At 43.0% G+C, this 27,802-nt stretch overlaps 1 protein-coding gene across 1 annotated transcript in view; it reads right to left on the reverse strand.

Annotated features, from left to right (window-relative positions):
• The window catches only part of si:dkey-172j4.3 (diacylglycerol kinase delta), a 66,565-nt gene extending 40,515 nt beyond the window's left edge, over positions 1–26,050 (reverse strand). Inside the window, exons 1-2 of the mRNA XM_029117491.2 lie at positions 25,639–26,050; positions 22,012–22,295 (exon numbers count right to left, since the gene is read on the reverse strand). Of these exons, the coding sequence (XP_028973324.1) occupies positions 22,012–22,188 (177 nt within the window). The 5' untranslated portion in view covers positions 22,189–22,295; positions 25,639–26,050. The remainder of the gene's footprint in view (positions 1–22,011; positions 22,296–25,638) is intronic.
• Positions 26,051–27,802: the final 1,752 nt, after the last annotated feature.

The following is a 27,802-nucleotide window of genomic DNA, read 5'->3' on the forward strand; positions in this document are numbered from 1 at the left end:
GTCAGGATTGAGCAAAGGATCAACAGAGCAAAATACAGACAGATCCTTGAAGAAAGCAAACATAGAGTGCAGAAGACCGTAGACTTGGTCAAAGATTCAGTGTTTAGCACGAAAACAATCCGAAGAACAAAGCCAAGACAACATTGGAGTGGCTTTCTGACAAGACTAAGAACGTCCTTGAGATGCCCAGTCAAAGCTAGGACTTAAACTCCATTGAGCATCTGTGGAGAGACCTGAAGATTACACTTCATTGATGCTCTCCATCCAAACTGACAGTATGAGAGGATCTGCAAGGAAGAATGGCAAGAACTGGACAAATCCAGTTGAGCAAAGCAGGTAGAAGCATATTACTGCCAAAGAGGCTTCTATGAAGTACTGGAAACTTACTGAATATTCACATACATGAGAAACTGTTTTTTTCCCACAATAAATTGGCAACCATTTCTAAAAACTAGTTTTCCCTTTGTCATTATGGGTTACCGTGGGAAAAGTGATGGCAAAAAAGTAAATACAATCAATTATAAATTAATTCTATAATGGGAATGTGCATTGGACATGATTTAATTGTGCTAAAAGTACCTTACTATTTGAATGGTATTCGGATATTCAAAATACATGTTTTAGAAGAATAAAGATTTTAACCAGAACATTACTAGGCCTAAAAAGGAGAAGATGTTTTTCACATATTACGCAGCTCATTGGCCATTTGTTTGAGACAAGATGGAGGAGAATGAGAAAACTTTGGTAGCCAAGCCAAATTCAGTTACACAACTAGACATTTATCAACTCATAACCTTGCCTTTCTGGGATGGGGAAGTCTAGAGAAGCTAGCTAGCTACACAAGCCAGCTTTATGATATTTGCTGACTGGGCCACCCACTATTCCACTAGTGCTGCATTGACTGACAGACATATACAATAAACATGAGTGAAACAAAGTTGTGGCAAATGTCATGGTATATCATTGTATGTAAAAATTCTAGATTGGAATACACAAGTATTCAAATACAAACTTCATTTTTAAATATTCAAATAACACTGCCCTGCTCTATAACAAAACAAAATGAGGAGAAAGGGAAGGAGACCATTTTTTCAATGATAACCCAACACCATCTCAAAAGCGTATTTCATAAAGGAATATCAACATAGTCCAAGCTATTGTGAAATGCCAAAACCTAAATTCAGCAAGCCACTTGTAACTTGTTTAATCTCTGACCAATCAATCAAATTTCAATCAATCAAATTTATTTTTACAACAGCAGTTGTCACAAAGTGCTTTTACAAAAACACCCAGCCTTAAACCCCAAGGAGCAAACAACAGTCGTGTTGAATTTCAGTTGCTAGGAAAAACTCCCTAGGAAGGCCGAAATTTAGGAAGAAACCTAGAGAGGACCCAGGTTCAGAGGGGAGACCAGTCTTCTGGCTGTGCCGGGTGAAAAAATTAAGAGTCCAATTTGAATAATTAATAAATGCATGTGGGTTAAATCCAGCGTCTATTTAAATTTAGACTAGGTCAGAACCATGACCAGATGGACAAGGACAGGGACAACACAGGGGAGGGAGGAGGCGTCAGCACAGTGGCAGCTGAAATCGTCATGTATCATCTTGATCTGCAACACAACCAGAAGGATTTTGGACAGGGACAGCAACTGGCCCCCCAAACCAGATACTCTGCAGGTGTGGACCAGGACCTCATGTCCTCCTAAAGTTTAAAACAGGAGGAGACGGGAGGAGACTGTGAAAATTCAGAAAATGCATTCCTCATATCAACAACGATTTATAGTGGAGAAGGAGAACTGACCCTATTCCCCAGCACAATAGTATAGCAGCATAAGATCTTGGGACTGAGATGGAGGGGTCTGGCGACACTGTGGCCCTACCTGGGGAAGGCCCCAGACAGGGCCCAACAGGCAGGAAATCAATCCACCCACATTGCCAAGAATCAACCAAAGGGACACCCACCAACCGCACCAACCAACCAAAACATGAATGATTACATTCAAGTGAGATTGTTCCAGGTTACACTGGCAAGTAAACAAATATTTGGTTTCAATAAGCAATATAAAGGCAAGTGGCGGGTGGTATATTGCCAAGGGCTAAGAGCAGTTCTTAGACACTACATATAGGCAGAGTACCTAGATACAATACTAGCCCACTTTAATTTGACCACATACCACAAACTTCCAGGATTGGCGAGGAAGAGTTTTACCAAACGGGTCCTTACAACGCCAACCAAGAAATAGGAACGTAAAAAAGGGAAAGAAAGAGGGAGCACATTGTACAGATCCCGGTCCAGTTCGGACAAAGATCTGTCTGGTGGAACCAGCTTCCACTTGAAACAGGGAAAGAAAAGTCCCTGCCCATTCTCAGGAAACAACTGAAACCTTTATAAAAACAATCTGCTTATTTTCCACTTGCTTTGGCAAAATAACAAATCAAATGCAAGTTCAGTCTGTTATTCATCAAATGCACCGAATAACAGCATCATCATGCATAATGAAATTCTTGTGACATGGCACACGACATCTACGTTGTAAGAATACGTTGTACAATGACTTCCATTCCAGTAAAGTCCTTATACTCTGCATACCAATGAAGCAAATTGAATTGAGATAGATACATACTGTAGATATGTGTATACAAGAGGCATGGACTCTACAAGACACCTGAAGGTGTCCTGTGGTATCTGGGACCAAGACATTAGCAGCGAGATCCTTCAAGTCCTGTAAGTTGTGAGGTGGAGCCGCCATGGATTGGACTTGTTGGTCCAGCACATCCCATCGATGCTCATTCAGATTGAGATCTGGGGAATTTGGAGGCCAGGGCAACACCATGAACTCTTCATCATGTTCCTCAAACCATTCCTGAACAAGCTGTGCAGTGTGGCAGGGCACATAATTCAAGAGGCCACTGCCATCAGGGAATATAATTGAAATTAAGGGGTGTACCTGGTCTGCAACGATGCATATGACCTTCTGTCGGTTCGGACCACACAGGATAGCCCAACACCCTTTCGCTGGTTTGTGGTTTGTCCCTCCTTGGGCCACTATTTGTAGGTATTCACCACTGTTGACTGGGAGCACCTCACAAGCCTTGTTTCAGAGATGCTCTGACCCAGTCATCTGGCCATTACAATTTGGCCCTTGTTAAAGTCGCTCAGGTCTTTAATCCTACCTATTTCTCCTGCATCCAACACGTTGACAACAGGAACAGTTTTTTTGCTTATCAGCTAATCGACAGGTGCTCTTGTTAGGTGATGATCAACGTTATTTGCTTCACCTGTGAGTGGTCATAATGGTTTGGCTGATCAGTGTATAGATACAGATATACACAGGTTATAGAAATACATTTGAACACCCCCATGCTTAGCAATTCCTGTGTTGTCTTGACAAATTGTTAACAATAAGAATAGCATGAACTTAATTATTTACACTGATTAGTCATTGTAGTAAAATATATGACTACAAAGATAAACACATTTGTAGCGAAAAACATCATATCTTCAGAAATAGACTCAAAGTTTGCAAAGGGGAACACACGAGTGGTTTAATGCACATGCAAGCATTTGTCTGTCTGTCTGTGTGTGTTTTACACATAAGCACAAGCACGCTCTGTGGTAACAGAAGCGAGACAGTTATCATTCCATCTCTGTTCTCTCTTTGACGTTCTCTCACACTTCAAAATAAATAGAAATCACTTAGGAGTCCCACAGAATCCACATGCTCCTGCGCTTAAGGCAGTGAGGGACCCCTCTACTCCAGACATAACATTTCAGAATTCAACAAAGACAGGGCAGCCAATAAGTGAATCTCCTTCTTTACAGCAGTGGTTCTCTAACCAGGGTCCTCGGGCCAATACTTTTCTTTTTTGAAATGCAATTCAATGTCTTATGAATCCACAACACTGTACATTGTAAACCCTGGACAAAGTGGAACAGGGAAGCCACACAGAAATACACTCACCTAAAGGATTATTAGGAACACCATACTAATACTGTGTTTGACCATACTAATACCCTTTCGCCTTCAGAACTGCCTTAATTCTACGTGGCACTGATTCAACAAGGTGCTGAAAGCATTCTTTAGAAATGTTGGCCCATATTGATAGGATAGCATCTTGCTGTTGATGGAGATTTGTGGGATGCACATCCAGGGCACGAAGCTCCCGTTCCACCACATCCCAAAGATGCTCTATTGGGTTGAGATCTGGTGACTGTGGGGGCCATTTCAGTACAGTGAACTCATTGTCATGTTCAAGAAACCAATTTGAAATGATTCAAGCTTTGTGACATGGTGCATTATCCTGCTGGAAGTAGCCATCAGAGGATGGGTACATGGTGATCATAAAGGGATGGACATGGTAAGAAACAATGCTCAGGTAGGCTGTGGCATTTAAACCATGCCCAATTGGCACTAAGGGGCCTAAAGTGTGCCAAGAAAACATCCCCCACACCATTACACCACCACCACCAGCCTGCACAGTGGTAACAAGGCATGATGGATCCATGTTCTCATTCTGTTTATGCCAAATTCTGACTCTACCATCTGAATGTCTCAACAGAAATCGTGACTCATCAGACCAGGCGACATTCTTCCAGTCTTCAACTGTCCAATTTTGGTGAGCTCGTGCAAATTGTAGCCTCTTTTTCCTATTTGTAGTGGAGATGAGTGGTACCCGGTGGGGTATTCTGCTCTTGTAGCCCATCCGTGTTGTGGCTTCACAAATGCTTTGCTGCATACCACGGTTGTAACGAGTGGTTATTTTAGTCAAAGTTGCTCTTCTATCAGCTTGAATCAGTCGGCCCATTCTCCTCTGACCTCTAGCATCAACAAGGCATTTTTGCCCACAGGACTGCCGCATACTGGATGTTTTTCCCTTTTCACACCATTCTTTGTAAACCCTAGAAATGGTTGTGCGTGAAAATCCCAGTAACTGAGCAGATTGTGAAATACTCAGACCGGCCCGTCCGGCACCAACAACCATACCACGCTCAAAATTGCTTAAATCACCTTTCTTTCCCATTCTGACATTCAGTTTGGAGTTCAGGAGATTGTCTTGACCAGGACCACATCCCTAAATGCATTGAAGCAACTGCCATGGGATTGGTTGATTAGATAATTGCATTAATGAGAAATTTAACAGGTGTTCCTAATAATCCTTTAGGTGAGTGTACTCCAACAATAAGGTTAACACAATACTTGTTATTGTCCCCCCCAAAATTATTCAGTTACACATTGAGTCTCAAACAGCCGAAAGTCTTTCAATAGACAAGTTTCATCACATCAAATAAGCACCAGCCACCAAACGCTAGGTCTTAGGGGTGGCGTTAAGGTAGGATTCTGCGTTCTTCACAGAAAAAATAAGGTTTTCTTGCATTCTGAACAAAGTCTAGTCATCAGGAAGGATCATCCAGGCAACTTGGAAGTCAGCTGACTACACTGAAATGGTGGAGATCCCACTGACCATGTGATTCAATTTTAAATTGGAAGTTCCAACTTTTTATTGTAAAACTAGTTATCCGAAAAGACTGATTGTTCAAACATTCGCTACGTGCTCTCTTCTCTGCCTTTTTGTGCAGTGACGGAGTGTGTGTGGCAGGAGAAGCTGAGAGTTGCATTTTTGTTGCTAGGTTACCTGTCCAGGTCATTAGTTAACATTGTGCTACCTTCATCCCACTCTCCTTAACTTTTCACAGACTAACACCAAAGTCTAGCTAGCATGATATTTGAAATGTATGCAGTCATTTAGTCATTAGGAAAATAACTCCAAAACCAAAAAATTACATTCCATGGCTCATATTCCCATTTTGTTAATAACTCTGTGAAACGTAAAGTAGAATCTTTAAAATGAAGCTTTTTGGAGGTTCTATGTTTTGAAAATGCTAATGTGACCTCTGGGTTTAAATAAAACAATTACACGGTCCATTAAAGTTTTTGGTTTTCTACTAGAATCAGCAGACAGTAGAGAGGGGGCTAATAAACTCCAGTCCTGAAGGAGCTCAAACACTTTATGCTCTCCTGCTCATCAGGGGCTGTTTCAGACCTGAGACACCAGATGAGTGCAATTAACTAGAAGTTAAAAAACAACATAAACAGAAGTGTTGAATAGTCTTGCACTACACCCTCTGTGGCTCTCTATTCTACACTAATTGTTGTCCACAGTGACGGATAAATAGAGAGCGTCTGAGAGAACCTTGATAGCGCCGGCCGTGGTAAAATGTCCTCATGACCATGAGAGCCTTCTCTCTGCCATTGTGGTGTCAGCTAACACTTCTCCGTTTACAAATTGCTCTCTCTACCCCACCTCTTCTCTCGCCCCTGTGGTTTTGCTTTGTCTAATCGCCCTGCTGTTTAGAACACACTGGTGCTCCTTCCTCCTCCCTGTTCAGCTTCCTGTTCTCCTCTCCTCTATTCATCCAACCTTCCCTGCATCCTCCCCCTTTTCAGCAATAATCTATCTGTTCTCAACTTCTCTCCCTCCCCCTCTTCTCCTCCTTCTACCCTCCCAGTTTTCTCCTCCTTCTACCCAAATGTTCAAAGAATGGCTGAGAGAAGGAAAAGCGGGGAGGTGTGTGTGTGTGTTTTTCCTCCACAGACGGCAGGCCTACATTACCCCGATGAGGTGCCCCAGGTTCTGAACGCCTGCCAATATTACACACTGAATTATGACTTCATGTCACTCCCAATGGCAACCTAGACCCTATGTCGTGGCCGTTTGGTGCAACGTAGTGCACTACGAGGGGAATAGACTGCCATTTGGAACACAAGGTTCAGAGTCTGAGTGCTAGCTAGGTTGTATGCCTGATTAGAAAATATAGGAGGGAGAGAGAGAGAAAGAACAGGGGCTGAGTAATAGCCAGGATGGAAGAGCGAGAAAGAGGAAGAATGTGCAAAAAAGAGGAAGAAAGAAAGGCAGAGAACAGTGTGAACCCCGGCTGAACAAGATTAGAAAACACTTGCTCTTACTCCTGGACGTTCTCTATACGTCAAACTCTAAAGATATCCAAACCCCCCCCCCCTTATTTCTCTTTTTGTCTTTCATGGGCTCTCTCACACTTAGTAATGAGAAAATTGTTAGGTGTCATTTCTTTGCCAACCTTCTTTGTCAAGAGTTGCTCATCACTTCTATGGGCTCTGCTGCGATAAAAAGGGCCAGTCCACTGAAATTAAACCTACCATGATCCCCCCCCCCCCCCGCCCACTCCAGACTGTCTGTCTATAGTATATCTAACTGTCCATCCATAAGCCATCCACCCACACACACTAGTTGCTAGGTGTTCACACCCCAATCTCCATTCACTCCACTGCAGAAGATTTTCCTTTTTTTCTGATGTTCACAAGATGACAGCGATAGTAACACTTGAAAGAGCTTGTCTCACATCAGCTGGAGCAGAGGGTGGAGGGGGAGAGTGAGAGGGCTGTGAGGAGAGGTGGATGTCCTCTGTTACACTGTCTGTTCCACTGTGGCAGATAGTTCTCTCTCTCTTTTTCACTACAAGCTGGCTTCATGGCTGGAGGCTCCTAATTCCGCACACACAGGCTTCACTTATACGAAACCTCAGCCCAAAATAGACACATACAACACAGTCAACTGTGTCTTACCACGAAAATAACCTAGAATTATTTCAGACCCAAACACAAAAAGCCACTTCCTGTCCATAAACTGATCAACTAGCTATTCTTTTTTTATGTCTGTCAGTAACCCGGCAACAACAACCTCACAGATTTCTTTCTTCCTGTCAGTGTTCTATTTCTATTTCCGGTAAGTTCATACTCACTATTATATATCGGGGGGGTTGAACTCTGCGTGCTGATTGGCTGAAAGCTGTTGTAGATGGCATCTTATACCACTGGTAGGACATTACGTGGTTTGACTTGTCTAGACAGCTTGATAGCAATAAAGCATCTCTGGTTTTATGGCATATGGCAAATATAGCATGTAGTCACCGTACTACAGTATATTGGCCATACAGCACATCTGCAGTTTCAACTATTATTACAATCACTCTAAAGACAGGGAGGGAAATGAAGGCACCTCTAACCTTCCTGTCAGTTACTTGACGTGTGGGTGTGTAAATGCAGATCCAACACTTGGAAGGGATGACATAAGAGGACTTGCCTAAATGACACACCTGATTAAGGCAGGCCATAGAACGACAACAACTAGAATGGACATTCCTATTCAATGCAATACAGAACATGCTGTAAGGCCCTTAACTACCAGCAGCCGCCTATGTATTGGAAACACTTGAGCTGACAACGAACACACATTATACTGAAAGCAGGTGCTTCCACACAGGTGGAACCTCCAGTCATGCTTGGAAACGTAAAACAAATGCTAGGCAATTTTTCAGGCTGCCAGGTAAGAAAGCAGACATCAATGACTTTGAAAGAGTGATTGTTGGGGATAGCTTGGCAAGGGCTACAGTATCGAAGACTGCTCAACTAGCCGATGTTTCCCAATACACCACCTATATTTTAGTAATTGCCTGTATCCAGTATATATGTATGGTTATGAGATAATAATGTGAAGACAGTGTTTACATGACAGCTCATTTCTTCAGGAATTTCTATTTAATTAAACTGAAGTACGCATTTCATAAATGCTACGTAGCTTTGTCCAGCCTATATGGAAATCTCTTCACAAAATGTCGCTGTTAGTGGAGCATGAATGGCCTTTATTTACACAAACACTGAGGCTGAACAGAGTTTGCCTGATTCTGTAGATCGGCATCGTGACGAGATACTGAATGAAACTCTTTATGACCTTGCTCTATGAAGTCTTCCGGAAGCTCTCACTTTGTCTCCTTACGTCTCTCACTCTCAGTGTGTCGGATTTATCCGGAAACAGCCAGGTCCTCAGGGAACAATCGTCACTAATTGCACTCCAGCCCTCCTGTTCTGTTCCTTTCTTCTTTCATTCTCCCTCTCCCCCTCTCTCCCCTCTCTCTCTCTCCCCTCTCTCTCTCTCCCTCCCCTTTCTCTCTCACTCCCCTCTCTCTCACTCCTCTCTCTCTCACTCCCCTCTCCCTCCCTCTCTCTCTCCCCTCTCCCTCCCTCTCTCTCTCCCCTCTCCCTCCCTCTCTCTCTCTCCCCTCTCTCTCCCATACTCCTTGTCCTTGACACATTTTAGGGCTAACATCTTGCAAGCACACAGGGACACACTCAACTGAGGCACTTAAGTACGGAGCGTGTACAGGTGTGGGGGAGAGTGAGTTAAACACACACGCACGATCTACCCTTAAAATGTCATTGGCAGATGGGTCTTTTCAGCGGCGTCTCTCCTTATAATCCTTCCTTCCGGATACTCCGTCAGCTTCCTAAATGGACCATATCACCTCTATAGTGCACTAATTTTGTAAAAAAGATTCAATTTCCCTTTGAAAATCCGTCCAAGGAGGGAGAAACATTAATGATTAAAATACAAGGGCTAAGGGTTATCATTAAAACTGAGGCAACTCTGCTGTTAAGTTTTAGGTATTTATTCTGTTTTTTAGTGGCTCTGCTTTGGGAAAGGCTTGGGAAAGGCTTCCAACCATCATGCCCTGTGGCTTGGGCGCTCGTCTGACGTCCATTCACGTCCATTCACGACACCCTGGCAAGGCGCATGCCGACTTAATGGGAATGGCGCACTCCATGGGCCCTATTCCGTAGGTGTTTCCTGACAATCCCTGACATTGCAGGTATTTCAACTTCACATCACATCTAAACTCGGAACTGACAAAACCCTTATTTCCTTACTGGTCCCCGTTCGGGTCAGCAGATTATTACCAGCAATGTGGGTGGTGTGGGGTTTGTCATTCTATCCGTGAGAAACAGAGTTTACCCAAATTGCTCATCAAGACAACTCCTCGCGCCTATCTAATTCCGAGGATGACTTGAATGTGGAAACACCAAATCTCGGTTAGACCTTGTGTGCAACATCAAGAGCATTGTATTTTTAAATGACCATGATGTTCTTAAATGATTCAGAGAGAGTGAGTGTGTTTGTCTGCGTTTTGCAGATAGCTTCCTGTTTAAAGAAGTTTCAGCTGACAAAAAACCAGAGAGACTATTTTTAGACAGCGAATCAGAGAACGAGAGAGAGAAAATACAGAAAAAAAGACAGAAAACAAAAATAGAGAGAGAGAGAAAAATAGAGAGTGAGGAAGTGTCTTATACCAGTTCCGTACTGAGTGTGAGTGTGTGTGTGTGTGAGTGAATATTGTTGTTCTCTTCTAGTAAATGGGCTACGCCCCAAAAATGAGAACAGTAGTTGACACAAAATCCCTCAGAAGATGGATACTGATTGAGTGTCTCATTGGGAAGGCTTGCAAGTGACTGAGTAGACAATGTTCCAGTGGTGTGCATATCTGGATTGCAAGGGAAGCCAGAGAATTCTGCAAAAACAAACTGAAACAACGTACATTTTCTTAAATGTTTTTTTTATGTTCCTTCAGTAGGACCCCTGGATGGTGTGGGAAATGAAACTGTCATTCATTTATCCCATAGACATTTTGACAACATGTCACCATTGCTATTTATTGGGGAAATGCACTTTACACTTTCTGCTTTGAATAAGTACAAACTCTTGTCCAAAATTTCAATAAATTATTTATTGAAAAGATTACAAATAATGTATTTTTTATTAAAAAGACTATAATACAAATATATTTTCTTTCCTCCATGCAGTACATTTGTTTGAGTGATTGCTAATCTCTTGAATTAATTTTTGGCTAAAGATGTGTTTTTACCTATTCAATATTTGGAAACACGAAGATGGAAAGCGCATACCCTAATATGTAGCTATGAAGCACTACCACAACATTTTCTGATTTCTCAGACAGACCACTTAGAAGCTAAATTGTGGTGATAACAATTTTGTTGTTAGAACAAAGGCTTTCACTGATTGATAAGAGTTTCATGATTTGTGCGGGTGGATTAACCCTTTTAAGCTATTGATGGTATTATCCTGGTGACACGATGATTAAAGAGTGTCTGCCGTTTGATAAATAAACATAATCTTGCTGTTATCCATTATAATCTCGTCATGTAGCCTAGAGATGCCTACCCGCACTGAAATTTGTGAGATGTTGGTCGAAGCACAAGTGCCAAGAACAGCGTTGGCAAAAGGTTTTGTGACACAACTAAATCGGTGGACTTGAAAATGGTGATGGAAACATAACATTTAAAATTTGTATTCAGTGTATGAAAACATAACAGTGCTGCGCCTGATATTTGAATTGTGATGGAAGAGAAGTGTCTTAAAACATCCGCTAATAGTGGAATTATATCATTTCACAGTATCACTAATTGGCCAGTGTTGTGATTGACAGTGATATTCACCCATTGATTTCTTCCCCCCGACCCAGATTAACTGTTGGCCAAGGTAGAAACAGTTGCCATTTCTTACTTGCTAAAAATCTATACAGTTTATTCACTTTCTCTTAACGGAGCCCTGTGCAGCTCAACTGTTAAAACAGTGCATACACAACAGTGGGTCGTGGGTTACATTCCCATGAGAAGCCAGTGAGAAAAAAGCTGTTTACAGAATGGCAGATGAAAGCAACAGTAGAGTCATTCAGCGTAACATGAAAAGGGAGATTTTATTTGAATGAAGCATACCGTTCTTGTAATAAACTTAACCTCCACAGGGGGGGACAAATCCCACATAAGCAAAACACTTCTATTTGCACTTTGTCACTTTGCAAACTTCCGTTTGGTGGAAACACCACCGGAGGGAAAGATCCATTGATTCCAACTCTTTTCCTTGTAATTTTTTGGTCTTTAAGATGGTGTGTAATGCTAAGCTCCTGACGGATGAAGTGTTCTGACTGCCCCCATTTGTCACCATTAGCGAACAGACAGAAGGATTGGGAATAATGCTCACCCATATGACACAATCATCCATCTACAAGACAAATATGGTGTGTTTGTAGGTGAGTTTTTGTTTGTTTGTTTGTTTGTTTGTTTGTGTGTGTGTGGTTTTACATTATGAAGGACATCCATCTACCACAAATGCCTTTAGGAGATCTGTAGTCAATACAGTGTACCAAGTCAGAAAAAAGGGAATCAAAGTTCCATAACGCCAGGGTCTGGCAACTGGAGACTAGAAGGATGATTTCATTGTGGAAACAGGATGGTAGAAACATAATTACAATCAGTTGTGCCATGTGAATTGTCCACAACAAAGCCCAAAGATTTAATTTGATTGATTTTCTACCCTGATTACACTGAATACTGGCAAATAGATTTCCTAAATTAAAAATGTAAAACATTATTGTGGACTTGGTTGATTTTGTTTAGACAATCAATCAAATCTATTTTATTGGCCAATTAATCAAATCTATTTTATCATGCTCTTTTTACATCAACAGTTGTCATAATGTGCTTTTACAGATACCCAGCCAGATATCCCAAAGAGCAAGCAACAAGAGTTGATGCACAAGGTCAAAACTTCAGAAGAAACCTAGAGTGACTCAGAGGGGTTGCCAGTCCTCTTTTAGTTCTGCCGAGTGAAGACAAAAAGAGTACCTTGACCTTTTGGGCCATGTCACATGTTTTTGCATGTTCAGATGACAAGCAGGTGAATAAATGCATTTGGGCTGTCCAGATCCTTAAACACAATCCAGGTCAGATGCATGATGCCTTGCTGATCCCTGCTTTCAGCTATTGCTGATTAGTCACTAGAGAAAGACAGGATTACAATGCTAGAAACGGCCTATGATTAATTTGAGGAAATTAATTTGTAGCCCTTCCTAATTTTTCTGGAGCTTTTCAAGACTGATGATAATGTAGAAAGGACGGAATACATAGACACATAGTTCCATCTTTTCAGATTCTTTGACTCCTCTGGAAATCTAACTAATTAGACCACTGAGAATGTTTACAAATAAAAGCAACAAATACTTAATTTCTACTGCGGAAGAACTACTAAAGTTGGAAGCATAATGCATTTTATAGGGGCTACAGACTTTTTATTGAATTTCTCTTCACTTCTCTGTCGGAGATAAAGATAGAAAGGGAAAGAGAGCATTATAGAGCATATCTCCTTTAAGTACTCCTTTAAGTGTAGTGCACAAAGCATATAGGGCATAAAGACTCCATATCTATTCCTCATTCACACCCATATCTGAATCTACTGTGAATCCAATGGCCGGAACTCTCCTTACTTCTTTCTTTCCATTTCTTTCCTCCTTTCTTCTCTCTTCTCCCTGTCCTTTTTCTTTCTCTCGGTTTTACTGAAGGCTATCCAATTTCCTCTCTGTATCTATTGTGACGGTAATATATGTTATCTGATATAAGGTATCGGTTTTCCTTTTTAAAATAGAAGAGAGCGAGAGAGTCCATGTGTCTATAGGAAATATTAGCGCACCATTCCACATGTCTTCAGGCTTGTTTTTTTCTGACTCGGTGTGCGCAAACACACTCACACACACTCACACACACACACACACACACACACACACACACACACACACACTCCGGATCATGCCTCTGCAGGTTCGCATGCACGCATGTGCACATGCACACACAGTGAATTTGCTAAGATTCATATCATTACCATGTTTTCCTGTGTGATCAAAAGATTGTTAGTCAGTCTCCGGTAAAATATACAGTGGCAAAGAGCAGTCCTTAAGCATGACACAATGCGGAGTGCCTGGATAGAGCACTCAGCCGTGTTATACTGGTCATGAACCACCAACCCTTGAGGAGCCTTATTGCATTTATGAATCTGAATGTGAATGCAGTGAGTACATTCTCCATAGCTTTCAGGCAATGAGCATTCAGGGTTGGAACCACTTGGTTTATAATGTATACTACATTATCACCCAAGGCCTGGTCAATCGGATGGCAGTATGTAGGAAATAGGGTACCAGAGGGAACCCTGCTCTATGGATTACTAGCCAGGTTGGTAGTGACATACAAGAGAGGCAAGGGATGACGGATGTCGGGGCGAGGGTTGTGTTCTGCTGTTTGTTTCTGCTTGTTTTTCTTTCTCTCTCTCTCATGGCAGTACTTATCCACACACACACACACCTCCATCCCTCTGTTCCACGCCACCTTCTCTCCCTTGTTCTGGTCCATGTGTGTGTGTGTTTAACATTATGTTAACCTTCTCTCCGCCTCACATTTGGGGTTAGTTGTTTTTAAGGCCAATGAGGTCTCAAGCCTGACTGGAACCCCAGTTACGCAAAGGTTCCATGCTTTAAATATTAGCGATATTTGTTGTCAAGGCAAGGGCGAATTCCAAGTCTGGTTTGCGGTCTAGACCATTTTTCAGCTCGGGCAGCTAGAACTACACTCAGTCAAGCCCAAAAAAGGGACTACGTTTTTGTGAAAGTTGAAAACTGCCCTGGATGTCCACTTCCCCCTGGCTAAGGATATCGTTTAAATCCAGGTGCTGGTATGCAGCGCCAGTGAAACCAAAAAAACGTGTCATTGTCCAAATACTTCTGGAGTTCATTATAAAAAATTTAAAACAAATATTCTGGCTCCTTGGCCTGACAGCAAAGGGCAAGGGGTTGGGCAACATCCTAGGCACTCTAAGGGCTGACTGGGGTGGATATTTATGTTGCGTTGAGATTGTCATCACCTCGAACTATTACCTCAATGTCACAGCTCCCAGTTGGGTTACAATGTGCAACTAGTTAAAAATGTCAAATGACCTGGTCCACATGTTGCCCTTTTCCTCTGGCAATAAACCATGCTGTCTCAAATCATGCTGCTGAGATTTATTTGAGGAAATAGATGTGGGTTTATCCAAATGGCCAATTATTTGAGGGAAATATTCATCTCTGAAATGGTTGTGTATTAGGTTAGAACGTGCAGCTCAATATCCACCTCTATCATTCTACTGGTTAAAGACCCCCCCCCCCCTTCATACTGCCCATCATCTTCTCCTCCTTGTTCTGCTCCACTTCCTGTCATCAGTTTTCTGTCTTCTAATATTTCCCCTCTCTCTATTCCCTGGTCCAGTGGATGTCCTCTCTTTTAATGGTCAGTCCAACTAATGATGAACAACGCTACACTAACAGTGTTTCAACATTACACAGGAGAAGAGACAGAAAGGGTGGGTGGAGATGAAAGAAGACAAAGAAAGGAGGAAAAGGAGCAGAGACAGAGAAACTGATAGAGGAGAAGACAGGTCAAAAACCAATAAGGCAAATTGGTGAGAGAGAAACAGACACAGAGAGAGAGACAGACAGATACAGAGAGTGAGAGACTCCTCTTAGTGTGTCATTTCCTAATATTCCATATAATGTAGTGTTCGTATTGGACAGACGATGTCTACAAAAATACCAGATAGCCAATCAATAGAAATGAAGTTGGATGGCTCCAGCCAACGAACAGCAGACAGGGATGTGGAGTGCATATCTGTGCCTTCACTGATGGCTGAGCAAGCCTTCTTCATAACTGCGAATCACTTACAGAGTGCAGTACATATATTTATTACTTTAACATACAGTGGGGAGAACAAGTATTTGATACACTTCCAATTTTACAGGGTTTCCTACTTACAAAGCATGTAGAGGTCTGCAATTTTTATCAAAGGTACACTTCAACTGTGAGAGACGGAAACTAAAACAAAAATCCAGAAAATCACATTGTATGATTTTTCAATAATTAATTTGCATTTTATTGCATGAAATAAGTATTTGATCACCTAACAACCAGTAAGAATTCCGGCTCTCACAGACCTGTTAGTTTTTCTGTAAGAAGCCCTCCTGTTCTCCACTCATTACCTGTATTAACTGCACCTGTTTGAACTCGTTACCTGTATATAAGACACCTGTCCACACAATCAAAGAGACTCCAACCTCTCCACAATGGCCAAGACCAGAGAGCTGTGTAAGGACATCAGGGATAAAATTGTAGACCTGCACAAGGCTGGGATGGGCTACAGGACAATAGACAAGCAGCTTGGTGAGAAGGCAACAACTGTTGGCCGCAATTATTAAAAAAGGAAGAAGTTCAAGATGACTGTCAATCTCCCTCGGTCTGGGGCTCAATGCAAGATCTCACTTTGTGGGGCATCAATGTTCATGAGGAAGGTGAGGGATCAGCCCAGAACTACATGGCAGGACCTGATCAACGACCTGAAGAGAGCTGGGACCACAGTCTCAAAGAAAATCATTACTAATTCACTACGCCGTCATGGATTAAAATACTACAACGCACGCAAGGTCCCCCTGCTCAAGCCAGCACATGTCCAGGCCCGTCTGAAGTTTGCCAGTGACCATCTGGATGATCCAAAGGAGGAATGGGAGAAGGTCATGTGGTCTGATGAGACAAAAATAGAGCTTTTTGGTCTAAACTCCACTCGCCGTGTTTGGAGGAAGAAGAATGATGAGTACAACTCCAAGAACACCATCCCGACTGTGATGCATGTTGGTGGAAACATCATTCTTTGGGGATGCTTTTCTGCAAAGGGGACAGGACGACTGCACCGTATTGAGGGGAGGATGGATGGGGCCATGTATCACAAGATCTTTCCTCAGTAAGAGCATTGAACATGGGTCGTGGCTGGGTCTTCCAGCATGACAACGACCCGAAACACACAGCCAGGGCAACTAAGGAGTGGCTCCGTAAGAAGCATCTCAAGGTCCTGGAGTGGCCTAGCCAGTCACCAGACCTGAACCCAATAGAAAAACTTTGGAGGGAGCTGAAGTGTGAATCCCTGCTGCAGTGTGTGCAAACCTGGTCAAGAACTACAGGAAACATATGATCTCTGTAATTGCAAACAAAGGTTTCTGTACCAAATATTAAGTTCTCGTTTTCTGATGTATCTATGTAATAATGCAATAAAATGCAAATGTACTACTTAAAAATCATAATGATTTTCTGGATCTTCAACTCACAGTTGAAGAGTACCTATTATAAAAATGACAGACCTCTACATGCTTTGTAAGTGGGAAAACCTGCAAAATCGGCAGTGTATCAAAAACTTGTTCTCCCCACTGTATCTCGGACCTGGACATGCTAAATATTTTCACTATGATGTACATCTAACTTTACAACTGATATCTGGATGGATTATCTTACTCCCTCACTATCGCACAGTTTTGCTCAGTCACTGCTCAGTCACTGCTCAGTCACTGCTCAGTCACTGCTCGCTCTGTTTCTCTTTTTTCTCAGTCACTTCTTCCTCACTCTTCATCTCTCTGAGAAAGAAGCAGAAGTAGGGAGTGAAATAAAGAAGATATAGGAAGAATAAAGTAAGAAAAGGGAGGGATAATGCTGTCATTCACCTCTACTAGATGTCTGCAGCATGTGCGGGAAAAAAACTAATTAGGGGACGGCCCTCTTCACACAAACCTACACACTTCCTTTTTCAGCATTCTATGTTTGTCTCTTAGTCTTTTTTTAAGACCAACTTAAATTAACAGAGGCAACAAATATGCAACTGGAGGAAGAATCTAGAGATTACCATTACTGGACTCTCTTACTCTTTCTCGCTCAGTACAATAATGGAAAACTTTCTCCAGATTTCCCTCCTCTGTGTACTGATGAATAGTCCAAGTCCCACCAGTGTGTTACAGGCACACTCAACCCTCAGCCTGGCTGCCAGCAACCCCTGCAGCGTGCCCACCCCGTCCACAGCCCCATCCCTCCAGCGTGCCCACCACGTCCACAGCCCCGTCCCTCCAGCGTGCCCACCACGTCCACAGCCCCATCCCTCCAGCGTGCCCACCACGTCCACAGCCCCGTCCCTCCAGCGTGCCCACCACGTCCACAGCCCCGTCCCTCCAGCGTGCCCACCACGTCCACAGCCCCGTCCCTCCAGCGTGCCCACCACGTCCACAGCCCCGTCCCTCCAGCGTGCCCACCACATCCACAGCCCCGTCCCTCCAGCGTGCCCACCACATCCACAGCCCCGTCCCTCCAGCGTGCCCACGACGTCCACAGCCCCATCCCTCCAGCGTGCCCACCACATCCACAGCCCCGTCCCTGCAGCGTGCCCACCACGTCCACAGCCCCATCCCTCCAGCGTGCCCACCACGTCCACAGCCCCGTCCCTCCAGCGTGCCCACCACATCCACAGCCCCGTCCCTGCAGCGTGCCCACGACGTCCACAGCCCCGTCCCTCCAGCGTGCCCACCACGTCCACAGCCCCGTCCCTCCAGCGTGCCCACCACATCCACAGCCCCGTCCCTGCAGCGTGCCCACGACGTCCACAGCCCCGTCCCTCCAGCGTGCCCACCACGTCCACAGCCCCATCCCTCCAGCGTGCCCACCACGTCCACAGCCCCATCCCTCCAGCGTGCCCACCACGTCCACAGCCCCGTCCCTCCAGCGTGCCCACCACGTCCACAGCCCCATCCCTCCAGCGTGCCCACCACGTCCACAGCCCCATCCCTCCAGCGTGCCCACCACGTCCACAGCCCCGTCCCTCCAGCGTGCCCACCACGTCCACAGCCCCGTCCCTGCAGCGTGCCCACCACGTCCCGTCTTCCGAACAGTCGGCTTGGCTGCTCCTGATGAGTTAAGAACCGCCACACCTCTCAGCCTAAAGCTATACTTTGGTCCAAAAACGAACAGCCGGGAGGGGGAGAGAGAGACGGCCAGAGAGAAGTGGAATGGAGAAGAGAGTGATGAAGAGATCAAGCGAAGGAGACAGAGGGGGATGAAGAGCGATGACTCGAAATGGATGACAACAGGAACACTCGGTAGAAAGAACACCTGTTAGCATGCACCCATGCATGCAAACACACAGTCCTCTGCCCTCTACTTCAGCCTCTGTATTTTGGGTTCTACCTGGAACCAAAGGGTTTCTATCTAGTACTAAAATAGTTCTACAAAAAAAAAAATATTATTAGAAGAGTTCCCATTCTGGGACAGCCAAAGACAAAAATGTTCACCTAATGTCTGAGAGTAAGAGGGTACTGAAGCTCCCCGACCACTCCTAAAGATTCCCCAATCCAACAACACATTTTCCTTTTCATGGCTTGAGACAGCAACGGTTTGGAGTGGAAATGTGAGCAATCCACAGCTTCACATTACAGTAAATACATGACGCTTTTCTTCATGTTGCTCTTCCGACTAGCAAGTCACGTGGGTCAGCTTCAGTTAGCGTGCAAGCCCTATTCCGACAAGCCCAAGAATCCGTCTGCAACCTACCCCTCACTCGACCCTCAACAACAATTTAACAATCTGGAGGCAAACCGTTGTAGCAGCAGTGTTATTGGGGTGTGTTTTGTGTTACTGTGAGTATGTGGATTGTCCTTGCTGTAGGGGTTAGGAGATAGAGGAGAGGAGGTTTAGGGTTAAGGTTAGGTCGGGGCCCCACAAGAGTAGTAAAACGTAAAAAGTGTGTGTGTGTGTTAACGGTTTAATTGAATCATGTCTGGGTGACATGTCAAGGCTAATAACACTTAGCTCTGAGCTAACGAGCATGATGCAAATCCACCGGGGACCACTGAGTGGGTGGAGGAGAGAGAAGTAGAGAGGGGAGAGGTAGAGAGGGGAGAGGTAGAGAGGGGAGAGGTAGAGAGGGGAGAGGTAGAGAGGGGAAAGGTAGAGAGGGGAGAGGTAGAGAGGGGAGAGGTAGAGAGGGGAGAGGGGAGAAGTAGAGAGGGGAGAAGTAGAGAGGGGAGAGGGGAGAGGTAGAGAGGGGAGAGGTAGAGAGGGGAGAGGTAGAGAGGGGAGAGGTAGAGAGGGGAGAAGTAGAGAGGGGAGAGGTAGAGAGGGGAGAGGTAGAGGGGAGAGAGGTAGAGGGGAGAGAGGTAGAGAGGGGAGAGGTAGAGAGGTAGAGAGGTAGAGAGGGGAGAAGTAGAGAGGGGAGAGGTAGAGGGGAGAGAGGTAGAGAGGGGAGAGGTAGAGAGGGGAGAGGTAGAGAGGGGAGAGGTAGAGAGGTAGAGAGGTAGAGAGGTAGAGAGGGGAGAAGTAGAGAGGGGAGAGGTAGAGAGGGGAGAGGTAGAGAGGGGAGAAGTAGAGAGGGGAGAGGTAGAGAGGGGAGAGGTAGAGAGGGGAGAGGTAGAGAGGGGAGAGGTAGGGAGGGGAGAGGTAGGGAGGGGAGAGGTAGGGAGGGGAGAGGTAGAGAGGGGAGAGGTAGGGAGGGGAGAGGTAGGGAGGGGAGAGGTAGGGAGGGGAGAGGGAAGGAAGTGGAAGGGGGTGAGTGCGGTGAGAGTACAGGGACGAGGGATTAGAGGAGAGGTAGATCAAGAAAAAAGGGGAGTGATAGAAAGAAACAGGGAAGGCAGGTAAAGGGGAAAGAGATTGAGAAAATAGTGGGCGGGGACAGAGGATGGGGAGAGTGGGATTTAGAACTGTGTTAGTATCCCCATTAGCAACAGCCAAAAGCAACAGCTGTTCTTTCTATGGTCGATGGGTAAGGGGCCACGAGGGGGAGGTCCCGACATTTGTTTGTTTTTTCAAAATGCGGACAGGGAAAATGTCACTATTTTTCACATGTTCTTGGTTCCACCATCACTTGGGGACATTTTGGTCAATGGCAACATGGCAAAATCCAGCATCAGACACATAGATACATACATACACTTCTAATCAGCCAGCCTATCAGAGAGTCCAAATCCTCAGGTCTATGACTGGGTTAATCAGAGTCATGTGACCTCAGGTAACCCAATCTAATCATCTCTCTCCCACACAGACACACACAGACTAATCATCTTAGGCATGATTCCACATGGATGCATGGCCTGTTGGATTGACAGATTGTAATCCAATCTAAGCTTTGATAATAGCTACTGTAGCTCCTCCTGTGTTGTTATCATACAACTTAACAACTTGGCAAACAAATATCAATACAAGCTGTGATCAGCTAATGTTGTCCCTGACAAAAGGAATTCATTTTAAAACCTAGAACCAATATTAAATCAACACTGATGGTACCCACGACTTATTGCAGGCTGTTTGCGCACATCTTTGATTAGGAAAAGTTTCCCGAAAAGAAATATGTTGAAAATAAAGTTTGCTAAGAAGTATGATTAGATATAATGAGAATCAAACATGGAAATGACACCATCACTCATATACACCAATACTACAATGTAATATGATGGGGAGGTTTACAAGTATTATGACAATAGCTGTAATGGTATAATGACTAAGACGTAAAGAGTACATAGCTTTATTTTGAGGGTGTACACATACAACAGCAGAAAATAATAATTAGAAAGGTATTTTGGCTGGCCCTCTAGCAGAACCTTTTTTGTGTTTGTGGACAAACCTTTTGGGTTCTAGATAGAACTATTTTAGGTTACAGGGATACCTTAGGTTCCACAGAAAACCAAAAAGGCTCCTACCAGGATGAAAAAGGGTTCTCCTAGAGGGACAGCCAAATAATCCTCTTTTGAACTTTAAAAAAATAGTTTTATGTAAGTGGTTTCGTAATGACAGTACGTTTTTGGGAAAAAGTCTAATGTTTTGCATTTGGTCCCATGTTGGGCCACACTGTATGTAATTTGGCAGATGGTTTTATCCAAAGAGACTTACGGTCATGCGTGCAAAACAGTTTTCACACATGCGTGGTCTTAAGAATCACACCCATTATCCCGGAGTGACAAGCTCCAGGCTCTACCAACCGAGCTATGTGGTTAAGGTAATGTACTTTATGGAAGGTCATAGGTCAATGAGGACTAATTTGAGTTTGGACCAACAATGATTCACTGATAGAATCAGCTGTCTTTGAAACAAACACAGCCATGAAATCCCTATAAAAAACAACAACATTGGGCTGCATATTGATTTCAAATGATTTCTGACTCCAGTCAAAGACTAACAACTCAATCGGGCAATTTCAAATCAATGTACTGGCCGAAATCAGACATGGCAAATGTTTTATTCATTGATACATTGTTGTTAATCAGTGCTGATCAGTTGCTAGTTGTGTGTGTGTTTACAGATTATGTCTAGGCCTTTGATTCTAATCAGGATCAAGTCCACAGTTCACCTCCAATGATGACAAAAAGAAAAAGTGTTTTACCACTTACAAGTGTGTGTGTGTGGTGTATATGTGTGGTGTATGTGTGTGCAGTGTTTGTGTGTGTGTGTGTGGTGTATGTCAACCATACCTTGGCACGTAGCTGCCCCGACGTGGACACTTTCCGGATCAGCTTCTGCTCCGTCTCGTCTGTCTCACCGTCGCTATCCGAGCTCTCTTCCCCGGGTTCCACATGAGACTCCTGAGAAGACATAGAATCCCGGGGCTCTTGAACGTACAAGACGTTGGGATTCAGTTTGGAAGCCATGATGTGGTGGTGGTGGTGGGGGGGAGGGGGGCGGGGTTGATGCAATGCGTCCAACCAGACGATTCCTGATTGATAGCTTGATCTAAGACGGCAGGTTCCTCGTTCCTCTGAAAGGACAGATAATTAATATTTGATTATAAAGTAAAAAGTGCCAGTTCATAATTGGTTGGCAGTTAGAACATTTGAAATGTGCCCTCATATGTCAGTTAAAGCAAGACAATTTCAAATGACATGTAACACCGAAATGTAAGTTAAAGCAAGACATTGTCATTTTGTGAAAGAGAATGCTAATTAGAAATGTCCCTATGTTTCCCTATGTGAAGGCCAGACAGTTTGAAATGTTGCCACATAGAAGCTAAAGATAGTTAGAGATGTCCCTTTATGTTAGAGCAAGAAATCCCCATATGAACAGTGTGAAAAAGTACACCCCCTGGAAATTTTCATTTAAAAAAGAAACAGAAAAAGAACCAGGCAAGCCTAGTTCAGCCGGCTCACAACTGAAAGTAATGAATGTTGTTGCCCACACTGTATTCAAACTGGGGTCGCCCACATGAGAGGCTATGTCTTTAGCCACTACACCACGGATCAAGTGTCGGTATAGCGTCTCGACATTAGATAATTCTGTAATATTTAATATTTTGCTAGACACCATTAAGCATTGTGTTAATAAGAAATGTCAGTTTAAGTTCACCTTATTTATTATTTTAGGCTTCCTATTACATAGCTACTGAAAGTTGGAGTCAGCAAAGTTTTTGTCTGTCCTGAACAAATCCTGAGGGATAATGTGTTTTGACTGTGACGGGAGTCGAAAGCGGGACCTGTTGTTCCGTAGTTCACGTCTCTAACCACTACGCTGTTTAACAAGGGTCTGTGAGTCAGTCAGTCACAAAGAGACATTCGCTCTTCTAGGCCATCTCCACTTACACGGTCTGGCAAGAAATAAACATAAATAAATATATATATATTTGGACACATACATTTCTGAACTAAATTTCCACCAAGTTAATTGACAAAGGTAACACAATTTGACAAATCAAACAAAAGACATTTATCCAATAAAGAAAAATCTACCAAAATGCTATTTCATAATGCAGAAAAAGTAAGTACACCTCTACCTTTATCACAGTATAAAATTGCTAAAATGATATTCTGCTGCACCAAAACAGGTGCAAATAATTAACTTGGAGAGTAATTTGGGAGGGTCAGGCCAAGATCAAAAGACCAATCCAAGGCCCTCAAAAGTAGGACTTGATGCCCATGAGTCTGGAAGAAGTTATGCAATTAACATAAGACAGGTTGTCCCATCATATTCAGCCCAAAAACTGACCAAAAGATGCCCAAAGAAGTCTAAAAACCCCAGGGTAACATCAAGTTCTCATGGCACAAACAATGCCAAAGTACATGACTTAACTTTCAGAGAGTAAATAATCTTGGCCTTGCTGGGAGGTCAGGAAGGAAGACCCCATGTTTGGGGCAAACAAAACACTGCTTTTGAACAGAAGCACCTCATACCAACTGTAAAACATTGGGGCAGTGGTATTATGGTTTGGGGCTGCTTTGCTGCCTAGGGAACTGGCTAACTTGCCAGCATTGAGTCAACCATGAAGTAATTATTATACTAGAGAATGCTTGAGGAATATCTGAGGCCATCTGTCAAAAGGCTAAAGCTGAACAAACCTTGCAACAGGACAATGATTCAAAGCACACGAGCTTAGCTACAACAGAATGGCTCAAACATGAATGGAGGGTCACATTATGGCTGAGTCAAACCCAAATCTCAAGCCTATCGAAATGCAGTAGGGGGACTTGAAGTGGGCTGTAAATGCAAGAAAGGAAAAAATTCCTCTTCGTCAATGTAAGAGACAGGTATAAGAAATGGGTAGATTGAGTTATTTTAGCAGCTGGGGTGTAGTTACTTTTCTGCACTATGAAATTGCATTTCGGTTTATTTTAAGCAGATAAGTTGTGCCAATGTTTTCTTTGTGTGATTTGTTAAACTGGGTTTATCAGTGACTGTGCTTGGCATTTCTCTCAAATGTCCATGTGTCCAAATACGTTTTTTCAAAGACAACTTTACTTACATTTCCACAATAACGTAACTTAGGAAAAGATAGTTTGAAATGTCACTGTATATCAAGGCAAGACCATTCAAAATGTATCTGCATGTCAGTTTGAGCAAAACAGTTCGAAATACAGTAACTTAAGTGTAACTCTCACTGTTTTGCATGCTGTTTGACTGTAAAGGCATAATTGGGTGAGTTCATTATTTCATTTTCAAAATGCACTGTCTTTCTTTGGGGTGTTGCTTAAGACAGGGAAGGGACACGTGGAAGTGGTAGACTTTATATTTTCTTCGCTGGTTCCTGTTTTTATCTTACTTTCAACATCAATGCTTGTTATAGTAAAGCCTATATCAGTTTATTAAATGCCAAAAAAGCATATAGATTTAATGTAAAAAGAAAAATGTAAATGGTTATCTTGGGTGCTGTTACACTGTTTAAATGGTTATTGCATAATGAAATACCAAGCAAACAATGGGACTGCCCACAAGATGAAGTGTAGCTAGACCAATTTTTACATAGAGCAATACCACATACCTTATCGTTGTGTAACAGCTTTTTCTGCACTCATGCACTGATGATTGATAATATCCAACAATTGCACGAATATGCAGTCACTAAATAATTACATTAATGGCATTAAGCCTTTATGCGGGCGACGAGCAGCAGTAAAATATAACACACGTTTTTATTTGTCCCGTTCAATAAGTCCCACATGTGGTCATAAGATTTTTCACAATAACAAGACTAGCCTATATTTTGCAGTGGTCACCTGCAGTCCATATTTCTACCTGCCTGTCATCAAGTGTGTCTGTTTCCCTGGTTTCGTCTCTGAATTTACCCGACGTGTTGCTAGCCTACACCACGACCTTCCGATCTAGCCGGCCGCATGCAATAGGCAAAACCTAAACTAATTCATAACGTTTAGCAAAAATGTAGTTCAAACAGCTATTTATTTTAATATAAAAACGTTAAAATAAAAGGATTTGTCTGTAACCTTCAGATGTTTTTTTCATTGCAAGGCACAACAGGCAGTCGCGCGTCGCCCGCGCTTCTACAGCTGGCGGCTGACGAGCGAAAACGTTAGATCATTCCTTCCTTTAAGAATGTGATCGTTAATTACCCACGAAACAGCATGTGTGGTACAAAACGTGGATTTCAATTATAATCAACCTTACGTTCATTTATCAACTTATTCAAAATGTATTATGTTCACCAGCGACGCCACTGAAAACCGTTTCGATTCAAAAAATAAATAATACCCCATCGTCAAAATCTGGTAGACTATGTCAGCCTCCTTCAAGCATTTCGTTAAATATTCATCAACGAACACCTTATTAAGCTGTGAATATCATGCATCTGTATTCTAGCCGGCTGATTAAATATTTACCTCCGTTGCCGCGGTCTATAGCGGCTTTCCCCGCTGATTCTACCCTCGCCTGGGTGCCTGTCCCTCGGCTTGAATCCTCCCACACGACTGGGCACTGTCAAATCTGTGGTTCTCACGCTCCGCTCTCACACGGACACACTATAGGCTACGCATAGCAGCGGAGGCGATTTGAATGAGGTGGGTGGAATCGTGGGAGGGGAGGGGGTGAGAGGACGGAGGGTGATTTAAAGAGAATGCGGAGACTGATATATTCAATCAAAACCGTGCACTAGCCTATATTTCCCGAGGTAAAACTGGGAGTGCAAAATGAAAAAACCACAACCTCCAGGGACGGCAGAATAATAGTTGCCAGCGCACGCGGCGGTAATCGATTAAACTATCCAGAACGATTAGTTAAACGTCCTCGCGCATACCAGTAGTTGTAGGTTCTGACAGAGCCCAAGAAACGCACAGCCTTTCTTTGTCTGCCAGTTTGTCTTTCTCTTCCCCTCTCTCTTTCACCTGCTCAATATAGCTGTCGAGTTGTTGGCCTACTTTACAAACTTTTGTTTAAGCTCAAGTTTAAACATTGTCTCTAAGCTGGATGTTGCTTAGCTTTTCTCATTTTAGAACTGCACAATTACCTGCCAGGCTACCCCGAGTCACAAGTATAGCTATTTCTTAAAATAGGTCAATTTGGGCACAAAATAAATATTCTAAAACCACCAAACTCAAGTTTTGTGTTTGTTCTGCTTGGTCTGTCACAAAGGGCTCGATTTTGGCTTACTAAATGTATGCCTTTCCCAATGTACACAATTTCTAAACAATTATTATGATTAAGAATTCGGACTTGCCAAATGAAAGCGCATAACAGGCTCTGCACGGGTAGTGCGCATTTGTGAATAAACTTAATTAAACCGCCCCCCCTCACCCCCCACTTGCTGGCCAACATATTTTTTCTTGTTATCGTTTAGTATAGTTTTTAAAACATATATACCCATGACATTAAATACGTTGTACCATTAATTAGAATGTATACGATTTTCTTGATTGGATCAAACGAAATCCAGAACATAGCGATCAACAAATGAAAGAAATCCAGTCAGATTTTAAACTAATCCGACATCGTACATTAGTTTAGGGTTTGGAAATGAGTAACACGAATAAACTGTTAAGATAAATCAAGTATTTCCCGTCCTTAAAGGTTGAGTAATTTTTAAAATTGCACATTCAGCCATTAAACATTACTGTTTTTATCATTATAATACTAAGAATAGTACACATCACACTGGTCTATTCCTTGCATTGTAAAGTAACAGAGCATGTTAGCTACTTGTCAAACATTTCTGTGCCAGATAAGGTTCAAACTGAAAGGTCTGCAATCTGCTCCTTAAAAGCACAACAGTCAAAAACGTTATCTCCCTGTTTTCTGTATATTTTCCACACAATGAGGTAAAAACAAATGGCTGGAATGTCAGCCTATATCACTGGCATGGAATATTTGTGGAATTTCTGCCTGTTACATGCAGAGCCTGGTCATAGTAATGTTGACTACATCCAGCCAGGGACCAGGGTTCAATACCCAGTCCCCATCCATTTCAGTACCTCATTCTGCACTTCACCTGTCTCCCTCTGATTCTTTCCTTTAATAAAAGCCTTATAAAATAAGTGAGAAGGCTGAATGTCGTCTCTCTAAAAACAATTCAGCCTGTTCTGTTGGAATGGAATTGTTGGTATACTTTGCATTATCAGGCATGTGTATTTGCATTTGTTTCTGTTACTTAAAATAGTTTCCTAATGAGAGGGAGGCTCAGGTATATAAATGACTAAATATCTAGATTTGTTTAATTAAAACAGTGTACAAAATGATTTCAGAGATATATTTATTTGAAAATACAATTCAATCTAAAAACTGCCAGAAGCTTTTATTATTAAAAGCTACACTTCAACTATTATAGGTCCTCAGCCACCACCAAAGAGACCTGATGACAAGTTTCAATTCATGAATGTGGATGATGCAAATAATGCTAATTCCAGGCTAGGTTCAATAATTTCTTATTGCAAAAAATGACTGCATGGGCCTTCAAAAACGACTCACGGTAATTGTTATTTCACCCAAATTTGAATCTAGGATCAACTATCCCTTTAAATGCGCTGTTGCTGTAATTCGTTTAACTTCCACAAG

Source organism: Esox lucius, chromosome 24, assembly GCF_011004845.1.
Source record: "Esox lucius isolate fEsoLuc1 chromosome 24, fEsoLuc1.pri, whole genome shotgun sequence".
Lineage (NCBI taxonomy): Eukaryota > Metazoa > Chordata > Actinopteri > Esociformes > Esocidae > Esox > Esox lucius.